This window comes from Apis florea, unplaced genomic scaffold (genome assembly GCF_048593485.1).
Source record: "Apis florea isolate Af1SG1 unplaced genomic scaffold, ASM4859348v1 contig_3367_pilon, whole genome shotgun sequence".
In the NCBI taxonomy this organism is placed as follows: domain Eukaryota; kingdom Metazoa; phylum Arthropoda; class Insecta; order Hymenoptera; family Apidae; genus Apis; species Apis florea.
This window is the reverse complement of record NW_028256746.1, coordinates 45,324-71,890: the sequence shown is the minus strand read 5'-3', so window position 1 is coordinate 71,890 and position 26,567 is coordinate 45,324. Positions and strand designations below refer to the sequence as shown.

Below are 26,567 nucleotides of genomic sequence, written 5' to 3'. Positions count from 1 at the left end.
CAAATCGCGAATCGTGAATTAATTAATTTTCTCGTACTTCGAATCGTATTTTAAATAAATACTCGTTCTTGTGAAAATATATCGCTTTAAGCAAGAATAAAAAGAACGTAAAGAAACGATAACAAAAAGTTTTCTTATAACAAACGAACGATTATAACGATTCATCGTCCAAAGATGAACCGACTAATTTTTAATTCTAAACGTTTCTTCGTTATATCTCTTCTAAAAAGCCACTTTCTTAAATATTGATCCAACAATTTCGATCGATATTTAATTCCAACTATATATAATTACTCGTTTTACGAAATTTCTTATGTTTTAGGAAATGCGAAAGTAGCCAAGTGTTCGTTAAAGATCATCATACTCACTGTATAGATACCTGTCGGCCCATTACGATGTGCGGCGAAGTTGTCGTACCCGAAGATCATCTCGATGTAAGAAATTAATTAATAACGGTTACTCGATCGCTCTTTCACTCTCGTCGCGTTCGATATATTCGCGTATTCTTCCTATATAGTATATACATCATACAGTTGAAAGTGAAAAATGAACGCGATGCGATGATCAGGTTTGTAGAACGTGTAACGCAACAGGGCATAATTGCGGTATAGCCGAAGGAAGCAAGGCAGGCCCTGGTATAGATGGAGCCGATTTTGTTTTCTACGTGTCCGCGATGCAAACCGAAAGATGCCACAAAGGATTAACCGTGGCTTATGCGGCCCATTGCCAACAAGAAGCGGCATTGGACAGGTAATCGCCTCGTTTTTTCCCATACGATCTCCACAGATTCCTATTCGAACGATATTTCGATTCGATATTTTCTAGACCGATTGCTGGTCATGCCAATCTATGCCCGAAAAGCATAAGCACGAAACCACAAGAACTCGAAACTTTGCTAAGTACCGTGAAACACGAAATATTACACGCCTTGGGATTTTCCGTCAGTTTATACGCCTTCTATCGAGACGAAAATGGAGAACCTAGAACTCCGAGAAGAAGCGACACGGGGAAACCATTCTTAAACGAAAAGTAAGCGATTTTGTATCCTTTTATCGTTTTATGAACATATAACATTTCGTTTACGTCACATCAAAAGTAATCTGTACGTAATTATTACACGTTAAAACAATAAAATAACATATGGATCCGATCCGAAATGATTCCAATTTAGACGTAGGATAATCGTATCATTTTCGATTCCATAATATTTCTTCGTCATTGTCGTTTTCTTTTCGCGGATAAATCTTTTCTTCCACCATTATGCCTTCTATCCGAATCGACGAATCGTAACGAGCCAAATTCCGGTGTTGTCGCTCCAACATTTTATCCTTTCTCTTTTTTTCGATATTCCTTTTACGTACTATTATACGTATACACTTCAATCGCGTTCTCCTCTTCCGTCGATAGAGATCTTATCTTCCGGTTTTCACCTTTGTGATATTTCCACGATTCGTCCGAGAAAAAATGTAAAAAAATATTCGTACTTTCTTCTAGTTTCGCGTCCAAATCGCGTCCTTTCATATCGTGTATCGAATCGAAGCTTTTTTCTTATACGTTCAATTTTCGTTATTATATCTGCATGTATCTACATATACCCGTGATATCAGGTTACAAACGCATCAATGGAGTGAAAACACGATTCGAACCGTGGTCAGGCCATATTGGCAAGTGCATGGAGGCTACGTAGAAAGATCGATACAAATGATAGTGACACCGAGAGTTCGTGCCGAAGTTCAAGCTCACTTCAATTGTCCGGAACTGGAAGGAGCGGAGCTAGAGGATCAGGGGGAAGATGGTACGGCATTGACGCATTGGGAAAAACGTGTGTTCGAGGTAAATCGTTACAAATACCGTACGATAATGACCTTAACGACCATCCTTGATCGTTTTATCGAATTCGACGAACGATATTCGACGCGTAATTAGACAATTATAACAGTTTTTAAAATGTCGTCGCTTTCTTTTTTGTTTTTTTTTTTTCCCTCTCCTTTACTTAAGAATCATAATCGTATCGTTCGAGCAAAATTAAATCAATCGTATCACTGATATTTTATACATAGCGAAATAAATCCGATCGAAAATAAAATTAAATTTTATATAGTAGTGAGTGAAACAAAATTCGAGAAAGAAGAATATTTATTACCGTTTAATAAATACATAGTTGAAAAGAAACGATTGCCCGTTTTAATAGAATTTAACTATTTCTCGAAATATTTTCATATTTGCAAATAATTTTAAAAATTATCGTGATGTAGTTACTTCGATATTTTGTAAAATCTTAACGCTACGATCTTTCATCGTTTTAGAACGAAGCAATGACGGGGACGCATACTCAAAATCCAGTTTATTCAAGGATAACGCTCGCTCTTATGGAAGATACCGGATGGTATAGCGCGAATTACTCGATGGCACAAGAATTAGGATGGGGTAGGAATCTCGGCTGCAATTTTTCGATGAAGTCGTGTAAGGAGTGGATATCTTCAAAATCGTTTCGGTGGTCGTATGTATTCCAAAAAGCAATGCAAAAATAGAGAACATTTTTATCGATATTTTAATTCAAGAACGTAGATGGACGCATTTTATTTTATTTTTATAACGTAAACTACTTATATTACGTAATAACAATATTTCATCGTGTCTATAATCTATAAACGCTCCGTTGTAATATAAAAATAACGAGAAAATTGTCGCGAAAACAAAAGTGAAATAGGTTATTATATATCTTTAATATCGAAGTTTACTATCGTTTTTCAGGGGAAAGTCTATTCATCCCTTTTGTAACAAAGTGAAACAAGATCCATTACAGACCGAGTGTACCGATGACCGAAGTTCAGTGGCATTGTGTAACTTGATCAAATACTCGCAACCTTTACCTAAGAAGTATCAGGTATAAAATTATTATACGTACATACATTCGTAATAAATATCTTTGTTCCATTTAAATACAACTATTCGTTTATATATAAAATCTTATTATATATATATAAAGAATATTTTCTTCTTTCTTCTTATCATTCGTGCGAAATAAATAAATAAAGAATTTATTCATCCGTTATTATTATACACTTCTCGCTTCTTTAGAATATCCATGAACATTCTCGTCGATATCATATATAAATCGAGCAGTTTCTTATTTTGCTTTAAATCGCTCGTTAAATTTTTCGACACGTGTAACTCGATAATCTACGTTTATATCATTTATACGTAAAATATACGCAAAACATAGATAATATAAAAAAATATGTATTTGCATAAAAATCTAATTATCTTATATACGTTTCGAATCTTAGAACTTTGACTTTATACCTCACGTGCCAGCTGGAGAGGAACAATACTACGGTGGTTCGGTATCTCTAGCGGATTATTGTCCATACATTCAAGAGTTTACGTGGAGAGCTCGAAATATAGTAGTTAGAGGCTCTCATTGTCTCTACGAAGAGAACAATCCTCGTAAGTCTTTTAACGCTTATTAATAACTGTACCATCCAATAATCCATTTTATTCCACGATAAATAGTATTTTTCATTTTTTGAAACGATATTTTACTTAATAATAATTCGTATCTCCCATTTAAAGAACAATATCTTTTTGATATCTTTTTAATATATAACTTTTAATTTAATGAAATTACTTAACGTTGATATTATTTAAACGAGTTTATTTTTTACATCTTACACTTAGTAGTAGTATAAATATGGTATAATTTTTGGTTTAATTTTTTGTATCAAAAAGTAAAACGTGATTCGTTAATCGGATTGTTTTCTGTCAACAGATCCGGACAAAAATTTTGCTTTAGAAAAATATGGTCCACATTCGAGATGCTTCGATCATACGAATCAAATGTGGGAAGAAAGAACGTGTAAACAAGCTAGGCAATGGCAACATTGGGGTTCCGGATGTTATCGATATAAATGTGAAGTTGGTAGATTACATATTATAGTCAGTATCAGAAAACCGTTTTACAATCTTCTTTATTATTAACACGTTTATAATCCGTTTTCCTTCTCTTTAACATAGCCTATCGTATAAATTTCGATATATCTCATTTTTTTAGGTCGCAAATTACACGTATACGTGTTATCATGCTGGCCAAGAAATCGCAATTAGAATAATACAAAATGATTGGCTTCATAAAGGAGCTCTAATTTGCCCTCCATGTAGAGACATTTGTCAGGTGAGAATGAATATTATTCGATTATTCGAATTTAATTTACAAATATATCGGATGCATCGCGATAATACAATTTATTAATTTGTTAAAATTTATAAAAATATCTTCCATAACGAAGGTTGCATCGACGAGAAATAAAATAAATACACGAGAGAAAGAATCTCGTGCGTCTTTACTCGCGCCACTTGTGTAACAGACTAGATTCTTAAGTTCGTTTCATGTTTGTTTGCTTTTCTGTTACAGGCGGAATTAAAAGAGAAACACGAATATTGCAAGCCGGGAGATGAACATCCACCGCCAACGTATTATCACAGAGACAATTTGTATTGTGCATCCGCGGCAAAATTGACGAATTTATCGCCATTCCTTACTTTAATTTATTTCTTCGTTTTTAGATGATATGTCGTGGAACCTAGGCAATATTTTCATCGATATTAAAACTAGGTTGACAAATTATAATAACGCATCGTTGAAACGTCGTTTCCGAATTCGGAAACTTTCGAATTACGCGATGATACGTACGTAAGTACTAGCAAGTACTGCTCGTCTAACCACATGATTCAATATCTTTGAAACCACGTACGTGAAACGTTTCGCGATACGATTCACGTATCTCAACCGAGGTGACAATTCTATTTTGACCATTTATCGTGTAAAAAGTATTTTCTTAATAATTTTATACATCAGCAAATATAAAAATACGCAAAATACGAGTTTAAGGTAACTTTAAACTCATATTTTACATTTTGCATTTTGTTTTTGTTAAAGTCTTTGGAAAAACTGACACGGACATACACTTTTTACCATTGGTTAATATTCGATCTCCTGTCCGTACTCGTAACGTTAAAAAAGGCTACAATTTCGCTCGTTTATAAAATGGCGATAAAAAAATATCTATTTTTTTTTTTTTTTTTTTTTTCCGTAAATCGTATTCTGATGTGTATACGTATTCACACAATAGATACGATTCCAAACGCTTCCAAGACCGATATTCTCTCGATACAGAGGATCGTCTTGATCATCGCGTCTGCCTACTTTGTCGATTGCCTTGTTACCCCCTTCCCCTCCCCCTCCCCCTCGTCAACAATGTACTCAATCTCATCTCCACTCCCGTTAGCAAATAGTTCATTTTTCGGTTCACTGGCTTTCTCCAATCTTACCTCCTTCTGAATTGTGCATCCCATGTATTTCCTCCCGAACCAGAGTTTTCAATCCATTAACCACTGCTTCGGATGACCACTATGACGACACTGTCCATTGACTTGTCCGATCTCTCGATACTCGCAAAACGCGATCTGTTTCTTTCTTTTTTCTTTTCTATTTATCATTGTTGAGAATGGGGGAAAGGTTAAGGTAATTATGCACTTATCCACTTTCACATCAATAGGGAATTCATCAAGGCCTAAAACGAATTATTCGTTAGATATATTCATTAAAAAAATTCCTCCTCATATTCCATTTGACGCCTCTTTTGAATCGCGGAAATATTACTTTTAGAGAAATAATTATAAATTGTTTCTCAGATCCAAGTAATAGATAGTTTTATTATTAGTTTTATTGTTTAAAGTTTTATTATTATGCCATTAAAAGAGAATAAATTAATTAGGACTAATACATCCGAGTTTTTTATTGATAAAAAAGTATTTGAATAATCTTCTCCAATATCTCCTCTTTCGATTCACATCGTTCGATGTGATAAGAAAATCTGTTGCAAAAATTTCAATCATTTGATTCTCTGAATATCTTTCGTTATCAACTCGGAGGAATATCGAATATATATATATATATCTTGATATTATCTGTGTTTCTCATATATCATTCTATATCGATGCATATCATCGCATATCATGTTTATAGCTACGTTTATTTTGAGTCAATTGATATCTTTAAGGAAGTAACTCGTTGTGCTTAGGGAAAGCTTAAGCTCGTTAACAACAAAAATAAATACGAATGTTCACTAATTTCTCGGTTCGGTAGAAACATCTTCCTCGTCCTCGTCTTCGATTCTATGTGTCGCAATATTCGCCGTTCTACTCTAGATCGTTAGAATAGATTTTCCTCTCTCTAGATATCCAGAACTTTCGCTTCTGTTGCAAACGCTTATCGTCATCAGGGCATCATAGATTATCCCTTGCTCTCGCTTATAGATATCTCATCCAGATATTTTTACATCCAGCAGAATACGCTACGTAACATATCTACGCTCATTTTTTATTCTTAGGCCCATTCGTAAATTTCGTCCTTCTCACGAACTCATTTTGGATATCGTCGAGATGATTCGCGTGTTCTATTTTTTTTTTACTTGATCTTACAACGCGTGATCTCGATGCATTCCCCTTCTTAACCTCCTGTTCCACGGCTCGCCCCTTGGGAGGCATCGGTTTCGGCCTCCATTCTCGGCTACCGACACGAACGCATTAATCCCCATCGCCCATTTTGTCGGCTCGTGTCTGTTCAACGAAGATTATACCAGCCTCGTTATAAAATTTCACAGCATCAGCCGATCATATTGGATATGACTGCCATAACTTGTATATAGTCGATGAATCCTTCGACACTGCTGCTAAAAAAAGATAAAGAGATAAAGAGTACAGCAGGATTAAATACGCTTCGTATTATTATCTGATACGTTTAAAAGGGGAAAATAGGGCTCGCATATGTCTTTTACTTTTAAAATATAAATAGACTACAATGTATTAAAGGCGAAGAAAAAAATATAACATATAATACAACGGAATAGTTATACGATAAATGATATTTCAATGATATTTTAAAATATATACACATATATTGTGTGGTTCTTTTTTTCTATCGTAAAAATTAAATATTAAAACTCTTTTAAAAATCTTTAAAAATCAAATTTGTAAGTGCAATTTCTTTAAATTTATTTCATATGTTCTCAGATAAATATGTTCTCAGATAAAATGGATTATCCTGCATATATAATAGTATATAATTATATCGTAATAATAATTATGCCGCCCATTTTATTATTATATTTTATAAATATAAAATGCTTTTCTTTTATATTCAATTCTTTTTTCTAGTTATATAAGAATCTTGCTTTACGAATTAATCATTTTTATTGTTGAATCGCGAATAGTAGTGAATCGCGACGAATCGTTATATTAGAAAATATATATCAAAATATAATGTAAACGAGTGCCAATATTATCTATTTTTTGTTCAAATAACAATTTTAGTTATATCCATTAAATACGTATAATGTTTTACGATTAATAATCCTTATTCATCTATCATTTGAAAATTCTTCTACAACAAGTATACATATACATATAGTGAATTGATATATTTCAAATCTACAAATATGTATAAAAAAAAGATATGAAATTTCAAAGATCGCAAAATATTGTAATCATAATTTTCTTATAAACATAACGCTAAATTAAATATTTTTCTTTTCTTTTTCCTTTTTAAAAGTAAGATGATTGTCATTTGACGATAATATTCGATAAAAACGAAGAAACATTTCAAATATTCGATTTCAAACGTAGATTTTTTAATAAGAAATAGATAATCCGTATCGCGAAATTTATTATACGATATTTCGATTTTTCACTTCAAAAGATGAATAAGGATTAAATGATTAAAACTAATTTGCAACAATTTTTTATTGTCACCTCGGAAATACTTTCATTTATAAATATAAAAACACTGGATAATTGACGGATATTATAAAATTATAAAATTGTATGTAGTTCGATCATTGATATCGAACATCTATAATTATCGTTTATTATTCTTGAAAACGCATTCGAACTTGCTTCGCGAAGAATTGTCCAACGGAAGAAGAAAGAGTTAATTTTGTACGAGATTAACGAGATATAACGTAAATTTGTTCTTATAATTTAATTTTAATAGATTGCGATATCATATCTATAAAAAATACAAGAATATTATAAGAAATCGGCAAAAAATATGGGAACATCTTGGAATAGAAGTGGAATTGTTTTAAAAATGCGTGTAACACGAGTATGGATCAAAGTATGGGTGACAAGTGATATTTCTTGGAAATAAATATCAGAGAATAAGATGTAAATATTTTACGAAATAATAATAAGTAAGACAATGTAGAAAATTTTTATGAACGTAAGAAGAACATATTACGTATTTCACGCGTGATATTATTTCTATTATCGCTCGTTTAAATGAAATAATTAAGTGAAATCTTTTTTTTTTTTTTTTTTTCACTGTATTTGTACACGAAATATAAACATTATGTACACACAACTTTTTAACATTCCAATAGGTACAAAATTTAAAAAATTCAAAGCTATATTATTAATTATCAATATGTAAAATATGAAATAATTAATAATGAAAAATTTAAAAGATGATTGATTAAAATAATTTGTCAGTAGTTTAAGAAATCTAGTAATATGTTAATACCTCGAAGATTAAAACCGAGACGTTGTTTATACGGATAGAAAATGTAATTCAAAATTTTGAACTCGACACTATTTCATCGAAATCGATCAAAAGTTCCCTAATCAGCGAAATGTAATCGTAAAAAATATATACGAATATAGAAAATTATATTTTGAACTGTAGAAAAACTTTTTCGTTCTTTTACTAGCGAATCCAAACTATTATCCGATTCCGAATTAAATGGAATTTTTGTCATCGCCGAAAATTAAATTAAAAATCTATTGTTGCATTTAAATCGGATAATTTCAGATGATAAAACTTTATTTGACACGTAAACGTAATAAAAAAATGCCATTTATTATTATAAGTGACGAAATCTTCTCTTTGTATAACGATACCTATATTTTAAGACCAGGGTCTCAGGGTCTAATCTTTTCAATGCAATTTAAGCAAATTTTCAATTATATTATTATCGATCGTTATTACGTTTAATTAAGAATAATACAGTCGTGAAGTATACATTTATCTTTATACTTGTTATCATTAAAAATAAATTATTAAATATTTTTATCGAACTTGTCATGCGTATTTGCGTATTTATAGATAGTTATTCTACAATTATCCATACGATAATGTTTTCAAATATTCTTATAGAAAAAAAGTATGTATATATAATACGTAAAACATGGATTAAAATAACATTCCGAGAAAAAAGAAATTTACACAAATTTTTTTATATATTTATCATACAAAATGCCATTGTCAAATATTTTCTTTCGCTTCTTACAAAGAACAAAATATGGCAAAATAATATATAAATTTGTAGAATTTGGGTCAATAGTAATGTATATCGTTACGTACAATAATGTCGATTAATTGATTTATTTAACAATTTGATAATTTTATATCAGTTAAGTTACAATAATTTAATAACAAAATAATAATAAATTATAATGTTATTACTTGAAAATAACAAAAACACAGCGTAGAAATTGTCGAAACTATTTGACAGCCGGTAAGAATAAGAAATTTCAAAGCCTATTCGATATGCTAGAAAATTTTCAAGAAAAATCGTATATCCGGGGACATCGATTAAACGGGAATAGCTGTCAATCGTTCCTGACGTTCGTTGCCGCTGTGAACACGTGCCGATGTAAAAACAAATCTATCCATCTATTATATTGTATAAATCGTTTTGTAAATTGTATAAACTTATTCTTGTAAATAAATGATATATTGTACAAAATGTAAAGAGAAGCCTCCTCTCATCATCACGTTATATCAATTAAAAATTTAAAAGTTAAATATCGGATAATAAATATCGTGTAATAAAGTTTTTTTTTTAACATTGAACATTAAGAACATTCTACATTTATAATCACGCGATTCTTTCAATTATTTAGAAAAAAACGTGGTTCACATGTTATTCTATATCGTTATAATAAATGAACGATGACTTTTAATAAAGGAGGGGAGGGGAAAGAGGGAAAGGGGGGGGGGGGCGAGCAACATATTATAATAAAAAGTATAAGAATTGTAATTGAATAACGAAGAAAATTTGCAATCATATTTTTTTCACTTCGTACATTTTTTATTCTTACTATAAGAAATAGAATATACTTATAGGATACAACATCACTAATTTTATCTAACACCATTATATACTTTGTATATTTATATTATATATTATATTTTAAATAACGAACAAAAATATTATTTACGAGAATTGTGTGTATGTGTGTGTGTGTGTGTGTGTATATATATATATACACACACACACACATACATACATACAATTTCTCCAAATTAATGGATTTCTCCAAATTAATTCTCCATTGTAATGGATATTGTAAAGTTCTATAATTAACTTCACAATATTTCTAATGGATATAGAAGATAAGAATATTTAATTTTTATAAAAAGTTGAAGTTAGTTGTGAATAACGAAACGTAAATAATCTGAAGTAAATCGAAAAATTTTTCTAATCAAAATTTTAATTAATGTACAATGTATTTATACAAAAATTCTTTAAAAACTTGGTAAATTAATTACATTTATTTATTTTATATATGTATATTTTTCGTTATATCGATACAGAAAAAATATTCCAATTGAAACAATTATTTTAATATAAAATAAAGAATAAAATTCATAATTATTTTTACTTTGATTATTTATGTGTTTCATCTAAATTCTTCGTTTAATATTTTACTTCTAATTTTTCTAATTATATAAGTATCCCAAGTATCTAAAATTGATACGCGTTGTCTTATTCGATACAAAAATGATTTGTGCCCTATTCAATAGGGAGTAGTTATCCGTGTTTTCGAGGCAATGATAAATGTTTCGTTTCATCTCGTTATGAAGGAGCTTTCACGTTGTTGTTGGTGAGCCAACAGGCAGTGTTTCGCTCTTATCGACTCTCAACAATTCGATCTTAGTTTTACTAATATATATTCTAATATTGTAAAAGATTAATATAGATCATATGTTTTTTCTTCCTTTTTCTCTTCTTCTTCTTCTTCTTCTTCTTCTTCTTCTTTTTCTTCTTTTTCTTCTTTTTCTTCTTCTTCTTCTCTTTTTTCTTTTTCTTCATTTCTTTCTTCTTTTTCTTACAATGTAAACTTAATTTTGTATTTTGTTCCATGAGAAAATTATAATATTTGCGATTAAACATAATTAATTATTACATTTTTTTATACTTATTATACAATAATCATTTAACGAATAAAGTGGAAATTAAATCATCGCATAGATATAAATATTGTAATAGCAGAATTAAGAAAAAAATAATAAAACGACAAATAATAAAACATCGTTGAATATCGAACTAAAGTATTTACAAAATTATTATTTACAATAAGTTATATAGTTATATTTAACAATATATGTGTATGTATATGAAAAATATTATTTAAAAAGTAAAATTCAGCAAAATTTTTACGAAAATTTGTTGATTTCACATCGTACAATTTACAACGTTCGTATCTATCATCATAATGTATTCCAGCATTATATTTAATAAAAACCGTATACATATGTACATTACGTTAATATAATATATTATACGTGTATAAATATATACTTATAACTTAATATAACATAATTGTAAATAATTTAAAAATTGAAAAAAATGTAGCTAAAGTTTATGCGATTAGCATAACATTAGCACAACAATTAGCATAACGCGTAATCGTTTTAATTAAAATCGTATAATTATACAATATATAATAGATAAGATTATAATATATTTCCACTATTTTATTACATGCACCATTTTTAAACTCTACCTATATTTATAATTATTTCTATAAATACACGAAATATTTTATATTAAATTTGCAAAAAAATTAATATATTCAAAACCGATATATTGATTAATTTTTTAATATAACGAAAATAAATTGAAAACATTTCGTATATTAAAAATCAAGAGAGATATAAAAAATTCTTTCTAAATTTCTAGTTCTTTCTACATTTCGAGACAATGAAAACGATAATTTTTTTTTATTTTTTTATTTTTGAAGAATATCCTGTTTTTCTCACATTGAAAAAGATTAAAATAATGATAATATGATATTTTAACGCTTTAAATTAAACAAAACTGATTCAACGTTATCCAAAGTATCCAAGTATACATAGAGTGAATATATTGGATATCCATATACACGTTGTATATTATTCGGATTATATCAATATGTATTACGAAACTATATTCCAACTATATATTCTTACATCAACTTTTCTTTCTTTTTTTTTTTTAATTATGATGCATATGTAAATCAAATCATTTTATTATCAATTGTTTGATCGTTTCTTTTAATTTTAATTTTTTTTTCCATTATTATAAATTATATTTATGTTATATGCGTTATGTTATAAATAACATTGTTGAATGCAATATATGCATAATATTGACGTACACGGAAATTATGTTATTACGTTTATACGGTTATTTATATTTAGAATTTTTCATATAAAGAAACATCATATGAATAACAATTTTTCAAACTTATATAACTATAACAGTCCCTGAATCATTTATTTTATACGATTTTATAACAATCCTAAAGTATTCGTATTTGCAATTTTTAATTCAAATTTTCAAATCTTTTTTCCATTTTTAATTTTCTCTACTTTTATGCCTTTTGAAACCACGATCTATTTACAAATGATCAAAGTATTATACACGTTTTACTATTTTGCGTTACGTGAGATTTAATTTCTTTGTATAAATAACTGGATCATAATTGAAAAGAAGAATAACAAGAAGAATAAATGTGTTACATTTAAAACATTACGATTACTTTTTAATTATTGAATTAATAATTTTTTAAATTTAGAAAGATCAGAAAAGACATAACGTATATTCGTAATATCGAAAATGTACTTACAACACCACATTTTAACGATTTTGTATAAATCGACTCATAAATGATGTTTGTTAATTTATTTTAAACGACAATTGAAAATTATTTTAAACGTATTAAAAGTTTTAACATTATTAATTTATTTCTTCTCTTTTTATTATATTCATAATTGTATATAAAAAATAACCTATATTCACAGCATTTTACATAGTAGAAAATATATGTATATTTCAACATATTCGATAAACTGTTGCATCGTGTTCATAGACAATGATTCATTATCTAATATTGGCTTTTCCGAAATGTTAAAAATCAATGAAAAATATCTAAAGTTCAAAAATTTCGATTTGTAATCTCTGGATCGATTTTTTCCTTTTTTTTTCTTTTTTTTTCCTTTTTTTTATTTCAACCATACAACATGATACGTAATAATAATAATCTACTATTATAAGTACAATATTCAATAAATAAATTTATTATTGCAATGTAATTGTATATAAATAATATAATGATCATTGGAAAGCACAATATTTTTTTTTTAAAAATGCTAAATATTATATATTTTACAGTTTCTCGAACGTTTTCTTTTATTAAATATCCTTCAATTTTACTATAAATTAACGAATATATACGCGTGTACACGTATATAAATGTGTGTAAATAGAGATGTAACTAATGTATATATAATTTTATGTTATATATATTAACTATCCCTTTATATTATATTATACCAAAGTTACTAATATTTTATTTTTCACAATAATTAATTTTCACGTTATTAAAAAATGAAATCTTTGTTGCATTCATAATCGCGTTTTGCATATATAATTTTATCCAAACATATAACGCGAGAATGAATAACATATTTGATTGGAAAAATAAATGATTTTTCTAATTTTTATAAACTTTTACCTAGTTTATCGGTCAGCTTGTTCAATGTGTTGTGCACGCGTGCGCGCATCTATGTGTGTATGTAAGTAAAAACGAGCTCTTTTGTTAATAAATACTATAAAAAGATAAAAAAAGTGTAATGTTAACGAAATATGTTATTAATATTAAATATTTGATATTAAATATAAATGAAATTTTAAGACAAATCGATAATTAATCAATTTGATTTGTGATGATAATGATCAAATGATTTATGATGATTGTGATGATCCAACTCTAATAATACTTCTTAAAACAATTCCTTCATCGCGTTATCATTGTAACAGTCATTCTGTTCGAAGGGAAGCAATATAACACGATAAAGATAACATCTATTTAACATCTACAATTTGCAATTTGCAATTGCAATTTCTTAAATGTTATTTTATACGTATAATTTGTGCGGTTATTATAAACGTGTATTGGCAAGATATTATAAGACAATGAACGCATTTCAATGAATTCGATAATTAAAAATATTACGTAAATTAGCGACATATAGCGATATATATCGTTATTCTTTATCTTTCCTTTTCCCATTACCTTCGAAATCACGAAAAGAAAGATAAAAAAGAAAAAAAATGATGTAAAACAATTTTACATGGTACCTACTATGTATACTTTCTCTTAAATTTATTATTATATTTTATATTTGAACGCCATAAGTTTATATTCTAATTCAAATTAGTGAAAAATTATGCTTAATTTTCAAGATAATATTTTTTCCGTTTCTTTCCGTTGAATGTGCTTCGTCTATAATAAAAAGTATCTTTGATTAGTTTTAAACTTTTGATTAGTAGATAAGAAATCGTAATGTTCATTCACGAATTTGATTCTTGATCGCAAATTACAACAGCGCAATATGTTTTCTTTGGCAACATTTGAGATTATTACATCAATTAAATTCGAGATCTCGGATTAAATCTGGCACGCTCTTGAAACACGTATTTTCCAGATAGAATCGGCGATCGCGTCGAATTTGTGTACTTTCTTCGTACAAAGAATATTCTATTATCGACAAAGACGAATTATTTGGAAAAGATCGAGGATGCGATGATCGCTCTGTTCCAAGATTGCCAGTCATGGAATGTTGTTCTGCCGCCACGCTATACTAACTGGCATGCGTTGGAGATTCAATGTCCTCCGTTTGCGTGACGGCATCCCTAACTGAAACCATCAAATAATTATTAATAATTATTAATCTAGTTCATCAAATAAATGGGACGTAATATTTCGTCGATAATGATAATTTTAACACCTAAAGAAATGAAAAATCGGATATAAGAAAATATTTATCTTTATATAATGTATAGACGATGGGATGGATACGTATATATTTATGCGTTGATAAAAAAATTATCGAATAGCAACGAATAAATATATTCGCGTCGATCGTTAGATTTATCATCAAGTATACTACACGACTTTATTTTTCGCAAAATATCACGCATGTAAATGAAAAATGTACCACCTCACGTTGGCGTAGCATCGTTATGTAGGACATGTCCGGTTTCCCAAGGAAGTGGTGGTGGTGTATTGGCTAACGAAGAAGAGGAACATCGAGCCATTGAAAAACGGTCTATTGAGCAACGCTCTAAACCTGGAACGCGATATGTCTCTATTATTATGCGATACATCGATCTTTAAATTGACAAACCAAATTGACGAATCGCAATCACAAATTCTCGAAAATAGGAGATCAATTTATAAAATGTAACAATGAAAGATAAAAAAGATAAAAAGTTTCCTCTCATCACGGTTCGTAAGTAGAAATTACGCTTCGCCCGTAGATGTTTTATTTATCGGGATCCGAGTTAAAAAAAAAAAGATGAGATCCAAAGAAAATCTTTCGAGGAAAGAAAAGAATCAAGAACCGAATAAAGGTAAACAGCGGATTTTTTTTTTTTTTTTCTGAATAAAATCATACTATTATGAATACTTTATAAACTTTTTACATTATATCTCTACACAATTTTTTTGTTTTTTTTTTTCATTGGATAAATAATATATATATATATGTTACATACTTTACATAGTTTTTATTTGCTTCGTTTTTTAATTATTTCAATTATATTAGATGGAAGAAGTGGAAAATGGATATTAACGTATTTTTTATGATTTTTCAAAAAAGTTCACTTCAATTATTGAGATGATTCAGATCAAAGGACGTGATCGGTGAAAGAATAGATCAGTCGATCAAAAGCTTGCGATTGATTCGAGAATTACAATGGTTCCCAAATTAATAATTCTCGAGATATTAATAAAAATCGTTTTTACAATTTTATTTGTAAGTATAGATCCATGAAGAGTATGCGTTAATCGCTTATCTGATGTTTCGGTAAATACATCGCAGCGACTGGTTTAAAATGTGTAATTTAACGGATAATCAACTAATATCATCACATTATAGTATCTATCTATAACGATCTGCAAATCGGAGAATAAAATATAAAAAAACAACTCTTGAACGAGTGAAATTACAATAAAATTACAATGATACGATTACAATGATAAAATTTGTAAATCGATATATCATTCTTAGTGAAAAAAAATTCTCGTATTTTGGAATTTGGAAATAATTTAAAGTAAATATTACACACCTGATAAATCGACTCCTGCCATGTTACAAACATCAAGACCACCTGTGCTAGTCGCGCAACAATGCTGTTTCGGTCCCAAAGGTTTCGGCCTACAAAGTATCTGGAAAATTGCAAATTCAAAATTTCACGCTATAAAATTTTTAACACGCAAAGATTTACATGCGGTTTCGTTCCACGAATATTTCACGAAATTCGCATATACTTATTTAATTTGTTAGAGAAAGAGAAACGTTATCTCCAAAATTTGTCTTTAAAATAATAGGATAAAACGATTGAGAAAAGAGTAAGTTGTGTAGTTCAAAGGTATATAATAGGGATTAGCCCTCGATAACCGTAAATGGTCAATATCCATAAACTTTTGGTACGTACAGTAGTAGGCAAAAATCATTTTATTCGGGAATAAAGCTTGAACAGCACTGTCTTGAATAGCCGATATTACTTCTAGTACGGTAAAACTTGCATTATTCGAATTCGTTGAAAATCGCGATTTCGAGAAAATATCTTCGAAATCTTTCCGTTCTCCTATTCGTATCATACCTACCTTTTAAAAATCTTTTAAAAATTACGCGATTAACATATTAATATTTCACGCATCTTGCATTGAAAGCAACTTATTATTATATCTTTAGACACCCGGTTTGCATAGAATTAAATCGATACCTAATGCGTATGCGTACAAGCTACGACAAACGATATAAAAATCAACAGAGATAACGGGATAAGTTCGATGTATTTATGTTTGCACATGTGAATGTATCATTCGTGCATCAAACGAAATCAATAATTAACGATAAATCGATAAATTATGTCGTTTTTATCAAAATTGCATCGATTATATTATATTATTATACAAAGTTATATATGGTTAAAACTATATATTATAACTTTATATATAAACTATATAAAGCGTATATATGTCATGTAAATGCAAAAATGTAAATGCAAGTATATGTTGAGGATAGTTGTATACGTTTAAAAAATAATAATAGCGATTTTTCCACTGTTATATTATTTAAGATGCGAACGACGAAAAAAAAAAAAGAAAATTACTGTGTGTTCGTAACGCAATTACGCTTACCTTAGTGTAGAGAAGTTCTCTCGAAATACGACGAAAGTGATTGTTGAGCAGCCAATAGAGGAACGGATTCCAAAAGCTGTTGGAAAGCGCAAGCCACGTGGCGAGGAAGTCGAGGAATGGTGGTGGTTTGCTTCCGGTACAAGCTGCAACGACTTCCTGAATCGTCCATGGCGTGACCATAACAATGAATCCTAAACTCATCGCAGCCATTGTTCGAGAAGCAGAAGTTGACAATCGTCTCTCGTGAGCTACAAGCTGCAAATAAATACATTGCATGTATAGATACAGTACGTGGCCAATTTATCAAATATCAAACTCTTTAATAATAACGTTTATCATTTTAACGATAATAATAAATTTCAAAAACTCTTTGAATCTATAATCTCGAAGATCAGTCAAAAAAAAGAAAAGTCGAAGGTAATACGAAACATATATAATAAGAGGACCTTAACGTCTAAAAGATAGAACGTATAATCTTTTAGACCGGCTTGACACCGTTACGAAAGTCGCTAAGCTCGTCACCGTCAAAGTCTCTCATCGCGTACCAGTAAAAGGATTACGAATCTGCTCGTTTAGATAAATCCTTCCTCCATCTTATACTTTTTCGCATCTTTATCGTCATCCTTATCCTTATCTTTATACATTTATTCCTCTCGCGTTCTCGCATTTACTTTTCGTTTATCGATCTCGAAACTATTATTACTATATTATTATTATTACTATTAATCTATCCATTTCGCTTCTCTATTATAATTATCACGTTTAATAATGAATAGGTATATAGCTATTATTCTCCCCCCTTCTAATTATAATTATGCGCTCTAAAAAAAAAAAAAAAAAAAAAAGGAAACTAATTTTCTCGAAAAATGGATGACTACGAGTAACGAACATAAAACTTTTAAGATTCGATTACGCGAACCGTTATAAATTTGAAATTGAATTTCATCTAGAACGCGGTTCATTCGCAACTCGGTCGTTATCGTTAAAACGATCGAAATACATTTATCTATCAATGTAAAATGATTTTCAACGTTTCGTTGGAAAAGAATATATATATATATATTGATAGTGGTTTTTAAAATGACGCATTTCTTAAATTTCTATCTCTAATCTCGAGATAGAGGTAAATGAAAAGCAAAAAGAATGGAAGCTGTACGCTAATGAGCGAGAAACGAAACGGAGGGTAAAAAACGAAAGGAAGACGATCTTCCTGCAGAAGAACGCCCACGAATTGAATGTACGGGCTCGATTCCATTTGATTCCTCATCGGGCTCGTTCCAGCTCGTTATCTCACAATAGGCGGGAGAAAGATGAGGTGAAAAGCGGAAATAATAAGAGGAAGAAATTGAACGGAACGATCGTGTTCTTCGCTTGTTCGCCAACCGTACGATATTTCAATGAATTTTCAATCGATGATGAAACGTAATATCTCATTTATGGATTATTAATCGCTACATAACATCGTTATCCATCGCTGTTACTCCCACTATAATTTGGCAAAATTTTAAATTATTATCAAACGCGTTGCAAATTGTAACGTATAAATATAAAACGTGGGAAAATTTGAAATATCGTCGTATCGATGTATCGACGAATCATAGGATAATTGACGTATGTCGCGTTTTAATAATTTTTATCGAAACGACAACGAAAGTTCCTTTTTTGTCCCTCTTATCCCCAACTACGGGCATAGCAAGTTTGCTCCCTTTTCCATGCATCTTATACACATCGGCACGACCGTGGTCTCGAGAACGCCTTTAGAAGACATTCCCGACATCCATTGACCTACATCGAAGCTATGGGTCGTAAAAGGAAGAAAGACAGAACGATCGAGAAGAAAGCAAGAAAAGATAGACTTTCGTATAAATAAGCTGTTCGGAACGTATTAAATCAAATCGTACACGCGTTCAAATTTTCTTTGAAAAAAATCTTTTTTCAACGAAACCTCGTGCGAGATCGCGATATCCTTATTTCGAGTAATTTAAATTTAAATATCGCATATGTGAAAATAATTCGGAATTATATCTCGTAATTATTTTATTCAACCGATTATTTAAAATACGGATCGTTGATATTTTGCGTCGAATACATATACATGTACCAACTATTTATTTACACAATGTAAATTTTCGAAAATTGATGAAATTTATAAAGCATATTGATATTAAACGCACATCGACTCGAGGACTTCAAGGATAAAAAAATATGGAACGATACGATACGTCTTTTCAGCTATCATTTTTCAATTATAAGTTATTTCATTTTTTACTGACCAATATTTTTACGCATATGTAAACAAATCTGTTTTATATATATATATTCCTTTTGAAAAGTAACGAGTATTTTATTTTATTTGTCTTTGGTGTAGTAAAAATGAAAAATATTATATCGTTTTTCCGACATAATAGTTTCGGAAAAAATAATTAGTATCAAGGACACGGAAAGAAGTTGATGATCGGGCGAAAATTTATGAATATCTATCGTGATTACCTTCTTGCTCGCGTACACGCTCTTTTAAAAGTTCTGTATTCACCGAGGCTTCGAGACATCGAAGTAAACTAGGCTAAGTACGCGACACCGCTAGAGCTTGGAATTATTGGAAAACTAAAGCGAATTCAGTTCAATGAGTGAAAATTTGTTCGCAACTTCAAATGTCACCTTCATCGGTGTGTCTCGAATCAAATTGTTACGAGCGATTCGCTAGTAAACAGTATGATTATTACCACGAATTACGTATCGTAATCGAATTACGTAGTCGAGATCAATAAACTTGTCGATCTTTTCGATCAAATTTCTTCTCATGAAGTTATTTTAATCAAATTATAAGCTAAATGTATATTTAATCAAAACCTCGGCAACTCTTCTCAACAGCTAAAATCCCTTGTTCAAACGTAGCGACAAATTAATCTAATGACGACAGTAGTAAGCGCTTAAATTGAAAAGTCTTGACAAGTCGCGATCACGGAACATTGTTGTTGAATTTTGTTCTCCGCTTAAAATTTCGTTCGAAAACGATAATTGTAAATGAGTAGGATTTCAATTAATCTAACATAAATTTAAAAAAGAATTAAAAAATTTTGCGTAAACTTTTAATTCTTTGAATAATTAAAATTATTCGATTCATTTTTTGTTTCAATTCAACTTTATATCCGTTAAACGAAAATATTTATTAAGAATTTATCCTTTTTCCATTCCATTCCACGATTTTCATCGTTCTCGTCTTTTCCTGTTTAAACTAAAGTTAAATGAAAATGATATTTGGAGTAACGTTATTTCGAATCGGATAAGCACGCATTAATAACGGACCAATAAATATAGGTTAATCGTTGCAATACCTTAAACGAAGCTACAACATATCGACTATTGGAAAACGGTATACGTATACGTATATCTGTTAATAAGTAATATTTCTTAAAAATATTTATACAATATACAGATTATCCGTAAGGGGAAAAATGTTGTATAAACGAATAAAAATGTGAAATGATTTCACATTTTTACACAAGATGGATACATGGATTTTGGTCATCGCAGTTGCAGTTTTCAAATCGTCGAAGAAATTAAGATTTAATTCGATCGAGCATTCAACGATTCGATCGATGATCGAGCAAACTATCACTGTTTTGTTATCGGACAAGTTCCTTGTTAAATCGAGTCTATCGATTGCCAGTTGAAGTGGTAGCAAACTTGACTTACCCTCTCCATATGGCCTCCGCTAACGACCTCCGGTGTGTTAACGCAAACCACCCTTTTTAAGCGCAGTTTGTTAACGTGAAAGGCTGAACCGTAGCAATACATCAGCACCATCGTTGTAGGAAAATAAAAACAACAACACGCGAGAATTCTGAAAAATAAAAAAAAAAAAAAAAAAAAAGAGAAGAGATAATAACTGATAATAATAAATTTGTCTTTTTACATGTATAAATTATCGAATGTATTCGAATCGAAAGTATACTATACGTTAGAGATTTATAATTGGCCGATTCGACAAATATCTCGATTACGATGCTTTGAGAGGAAAATATTCAAATTAAACGAATGAACATTAACAGAGATAAATATAAATATTTGGAAAAAGAAGAAAACACATTGATAAAAATATATACGATATATTACTCGATACACGAATAAAATGATATCCTGTTTTTCATATCATTGAATACAATTTATAAACTTTCCTGGATTACTTATTATCGAATTACCAATTCTTTGGCGATATTGCGATCAATCGATCAGATTTACAAAAAGGTACGAAATTTTTTACTTTCGAAAATTCGTCTAAAATCGAGTGTTTATACATGATATTTTCCATGCACATTGGGACTGCAATTACCTTCTCGGAACTCGTTCGAAAAACGTTCCGAAATACATTTTCCTTTCCTATTTTATTTTCTCATCCTTCCTTATGCATGTCCATCTCTTGTGTGAAGACAAGAGACAACTATATATTCGATATATCGTATCAAAATTATATTTTTATGTTTCGCGATGGATCGCAATATCGAAGAATGGATTTATCGATATCGTTATAATTAACAAAACTGGCTAATCTAGTAATGTTATAGGATGTAAAATATGCGGCGAAGCGAGTTACCTGAGGGAAGCTCTGGCGAAAAAAGGATCACAGGCGAGAAGACCGGAATCGTTGAAGTAATAACCACCTCTTGGAAGCACGAGAGCACCGAAAATTGCCACGCTCGCTATCCAAGTAGTCGACATCACTGCCACGCAACCCTGCCGCATGTAATACTGCGTCACATACACAGAAAATAATCATTCTTCTTTTATCTTTTATCAAGCGTACAATGCGAGGCTGCGAGGATTCAGACGAACGACACGGTACGCGATCTTGGATTAATGGATTAGTCGCCCAAATATATATATTATAAAGTTATCCAATTGTCGCGTATTTGTTCAAAATGACGCGTCGCTCGTCTATCTAGTTTACACATGTATAGCGATATGTATCGTAGGTATACCGGTTAAACGTTTCAATCTTGAGCATTTCAAAAAGAGTATTAAAAAAAAAAAAAAAAAAAAAAAGAAATACATTGATTATTAATATATAGTAAAACGCGTTACTTTTAATTTTAGATAATTCCGTGATAATTTTATATTTTGAATCGATCGAAAGAAAGACCGAATATAAACATTTTGGTAAATTATAATACATATGTATATGTATATATCATTAAACAGATTCGTTAAAATTAATATTTCATCCGATTCGATTAAAATACGTTTTTTGTACATATCATTTGTGCAAATTTGTCGCTTCAAGTATCATTATTGTCGATTCCTCCTGTATAGAGGAGATACCATGTGTCAAGGTCGTTCGATATCGATCCATTTCCAAAAGTATCGTATTACCGATAACCGGAATTATAAACGCACAATTTTGAACGTTTTGAATGTTGTCGATACACGTAAGAATATATATCGCGATATCTAATATTCGGGATGTCATCTTGCGATGTCTCTTCACACGTGGAAAATGATTCTGTAGGATTTTCTAGAAAAATCACGAAAAATAGAAAAAAGATATTAAAATTGAAATTTGTCTTGATTTATAAGTATATTATGCTCGTGCTACACTCGTGATAAACTAATAGATAAGAGCAAGCAATTGATTTTTGCCATTTGTAATTTCGTGTAATTTCGATATATTGCTTTTATATTATTTTGATATAAATCATGATTAATTATTTTTGTATTATCGTGCATAATTATACGAGCAACAAAATGAAAATGATTGAAAATAATTGATTATAAATCTTGCTTGTTTTTGTACAAGTATCCCAGCACGATTTTCGAAATAGCACGGAAATAGTGGAAAGCGATAAAAAAATTTTCTTTTCGACTGTTTCAACAACCAAGTGAATTAAATTAGAGAAAGGATCGTATCGATATACCGTGTTCGTTTACCATCTCTACCGTCTCTATCTCATCCGAATCCATTTTTCTTGTCTCTCGATCGGTTTATACACTACTAGCGCATTCAATAATTCAATAATTTGTTGACTTTTGTATACATGTATATATAAAATTTGAGAAATCGAGTGATTTTAAAACTATATATATATATAAAAGAATAACAGGATCAAACGTACATTCGAAAAACATACCTTTTTAGATGCGTGTTTGTGATAATGATGTGGATGCAGCATACAAACGTAACGATCAATTGCCATACAAACAAGGATAACGGCACTTTGTTGGGTCAAAGCTCCTCTAAGAAGCGCCTGAAAAAAAGAAGAAAAAATAAATTAAACCAATTATTAATTACTTTTCATACTTTATAAATTGTTCGGAATATTATTTTTAAAGGTTTTTTTTTCTTTTTTTTTTTTTGCGTTTTTCGACAAACTTAAAAAGAACAAATAACATTTTCTCGTTCGAGTCAAGTATCTATACTTTTAAATACGATGCGCCAAAGGCGACAACGTGATTCGATGAATCGGTGACGCCAGTGTATCTATAAAGTAGCGACTACGAAGAAAGGAGTTAAGGGATAAGAGATGTGAGGATACTATACGTTTAAGATGGTTGCTATGGTGACCGTTGGCGTACAGCCAGGAAAAAGCTCCGATCTGGAGGGGCTAGGATCGCCCTGGCCTCGTTTCGGGCTATCCTCGAGACACTCCCGAGGGACCTTAACCGAATATTTTCACCGCACAACGAATTTATTCGATCGTTCTTCCAAGAAATTCACAGTTTCTCAATCTTCTTGGTTAGTTGGTTAGTAGGTGCACTCATCCTTTCGTTTTCCTTTCGCGAAAAATCAAATTCTCTTATTTGATCCGAAGATGGAAAAAATAAAAAATGCTTCTTTCCGATTTTACATTAACATACAATTACCGTATAACTTCTTTATTTTCTCTATAATAATAGATAATAGATCGTTTATCCAAATAATAAGAATAACACGTGCTTTTATTCCATCACTATCTTAAAATTTATTTTTTGAAATTTGCTCGATTATCGTTAAGAAAATCCTTAATTAATATATTGAAGAAGAAGAAGAAGAAGAAGAAGAAGAAGAAGAAGAAGAAATATGAAAATGATATTTGGAGGAAAATTATGACGAATAACTTGGATAACGTGTAACTACCAACTATTGGAAGAAATATACCGGATAAGGTACCGACTGCAGGAAGCACAGCTGCAAATTCCTAGTGGTGATAATTTCCTTAGCGCGGTATGAACAAGCTGCTGACATTTCCCACCCATTTTTCTTCGATTTCCTGTAGGAAATTCTCCAAGACGCATAGGATGCTGTATCAAAATTTTATCGGCAAAAGATAGAAAATATACGATAATTCGAACATTATACTTACAATCATTTAAATATTTACATATATTTATTCAATATGATATTAATAAGAGATGTAACTGTAAAATTTTAAATTCAATGAACGAAAATTTTTTTATTAGTTAGAAAAAAAACTTTTATACGTTATTGCATCACGATGATATTGCATCGAATGTATATTGTACGAAATGTATACGTATACGTAAAAGGAACGACTCTTTTCATTTCGAAAAGTTCTACTACGTAATCTACGTATCTTTTAAATATGTTATTCATCGCATCGTTAAATTATAATATACTTTATACATTGTACAACGATATTATATTTATAAATGTTATATCCATAGAATTGCATAGAAGAAATATATTATTGAAAAAAAACGTGCGAATAACGATATGAATGACAAAAACAACACATACATTTTATTACCTGTATTTGACACACAATTTCGCCGTAAGGCCAACATCCATAAACAGCTGGTAGAAAGCCGAATGGTGTAACCAGAAGACCAATAGCGAGATCGTTGCTCGCTAAACTTGTCAGTAAGTACTTTGGCTGCAATAAAGTTGAAGAGAACCTGTTGATCGTTTAGATTACATTGTTCAGGTGTTATTTCATTGTGCAATAAATATCTATTTTAAATGGATGGCTTCATTGAGATATATATATATATACGTTTCGATTGAATGAAAACTCGAGTAAAAATTATTTAACTCGAGTTTTATAAAATTACACGCATCATATAGTTTTTGCCAATTGATAATAAAAAAAAAAGGAGAGAAATTGTTTTAAAAATCACCTATTTATTACCTATTTTAAATAATAAATCCTATAATCGTAAATCGATCGACATTTTTATATAATTATATACAATAAATACTTTTAACTATTTTTTATAAATTATACCAACCTGTGCGTGAATATATTTGCTGTATCGTCTGCTATTTATGACGCATATTACCAACAAATTGGCACAAAGAATACCGAGACTGAGCACAAGAATTAGAGTAGCGCGTAACAATTCTCCAGGGCCTGGTCCAGTCCAAGTGGCTTCGGACGTGTCTCTCCGCCAACAGCTGCTGTTGCTCAGCGCTGGTGCAAGCAAGATTGTTTGCTTGTGTTCCATTTTCTCTTTGGTTAACGTTTTTAAACGGTTGAAAATTCGCGTATAATCTCCTAGCCCAGACGAGACATTCGCGTCTCGTATGAGGCTGGGCTGGCAAATGCGTGACCCGACAATTTTTCATCTCTCCCGTACTTCTGGCCCGGCTAGCCTCGTTTTACCACCACTTGGAATAACTATCTCAACACCCGTCATTGTTGCGCATCAATTGAAACAAGTTATTCACTTCAACCGAGTACTAAATTCGACACTATCCGACATTCACTTTTCCAATTTCACGATTTACAAATCGTTCGATTTCGGTTTTCTTTTTATCTCTCATTTTTATCGTTATAAAATTGTATTTTCAAATGGCACATGATGCCAAGGCACGATCGATTAAGATATCTGTAACATAAAGAGGAATAAAATTTTCTATTATTATTCATTTCGAACGTAATAGAAATTCAGGAAATTTATGTACTTGGATAAATTTTCAAATATTTTTCATTTATGGATATAAATAACGATATTTATCAACAAGATGGTCAATTATCGTGTTAAAATATCCTGTTCAGTCTTTTAAAAATATGAATATTATCGATTCTCGTGTT

General features: G+C 30.3%; 2 protein-coding genes across 5 annotated transcripts in view; one reads left to right on the top strand and one right to left on the bottom strand.

Annotated features, from left to right (window-relative positions):
* The window catches only part of Invadolysin (leishmanolysin-like peptidase, invadolysin), an 89,373-nt gene extending 84,283 nt beyond the window's left edge, over positions 1 to 5,090 (top strand). For 2 of the 3 annotated variants that reach the window (XM_086911752.1, XM_086911750.1), the window contains 10 exons: positions 323 to 434; positions 569 to 750; positions 826 to 1,029; positions 1,608 to 1,833; positions 2,307 to 2,500; positions 2,755 to 2,887; positions 3,291 to 3,450; positions 3,773 to 3,939; positions 4,055 to 4,174; positions 4,415 to 5,090. In XM_086911752.1, the coding sequence (XP_086767878.1) occupies positions 323 to 434; positions 569 to 750; positions 826 to 1,029; positions 1,608 to 1,833; positions 2,307 to 2,500; positions 2,755 to 2,887; positions 3,291 to 3,450; positions 3,773 to 3,939; positions 4,055 to 4,174; positions 4,415 to 4,570 (1,654 nt within the window). In that variant the 3' untranslated portion in view covers positions 4,571 to 5,090. The remainder of the gene's footprint in view (positions 1 to 322; positions 435 to 568; positions 751 to 825; positions 1,030 to 1,607; positions 1,834 to 2,306; positions 2,501 to 2,754; positions 2,888 to 3,290; positions 3,451 to 3,772; positions 3,940 to 4,054; positions 4,175 to 4,414) is intronic. The other variant, XM_086911751.1, reaches the window with a different exon arrangement.
* An 8,292-nt stretch (positions 5,091 to 13,382) lies between these two features.
* Positions 13,383 to 26,249, bottom strand: LOC100870872 (trace amine-associated receptor 9). Of its 2 annotated transcripts, none has more exons than XM_086911753.1 (9): positions 25,762 to 26,249; positions 25,281 to 25,406; positions 23,664 to 23,780; positions 22,133 to 22,287; positions 21,235 to 21,382; positions 17,539 to 17,793; positions 16,461 to 16,560; positions 15,332 to 15,460; positions 13,383 to 15,027 (listed from the first exon to the last, which is right to left on the bottom strand). In XM_086911753.1, exons 1-8 carry the CDS (start codon positions 25,975 to 25,977, stop codon positions 15,333 to 15,335), a joined length of 1,245 nt encoding a protein of 414 aa, XP_086767879.1. In that variant the 5' UTR covers positions 25,978 to 26,249; the 3' UTR covers positions 13,383 to 15,027; position 15,332. The 2 variants fall into 2 exon arrangements, with proteins under 2 accessions (XP_086767879.1, XP_086767880.1); XM_086911754.1 differs by having other exon boundaries at positions 22,133 to 22,272; positions 25,762 to 26,114.
* Between the last annotated feature and the right edge of the window lie 318 nt (positions 26,250 to 26,567).

Bases quoted from the DNA above. Each gene is read 5' to 3' on its own strand.
- LOC100870872 (XM_086911753.1), bottom strand. From the start codon at position 25,977: ATGGAACACAAGCAAACAATCTTGCTTGCACCAGCGCTGAGCAACAGC. The intron at 25,407-25,761 runs GTTGGTATAATT...ACTTTATTGCAG, and splicing joins GCAAATATATTCACGCACAG to CCAAAGTACTTACTGACAAG. The intron at 21,383-22,132 runs GTAACTCGCTTC...TTTATTTTTCAG, and splicing joins TTCGCCAGAGCTTCCCTCAG to AATTCTCGCGTGTTGTTGTT.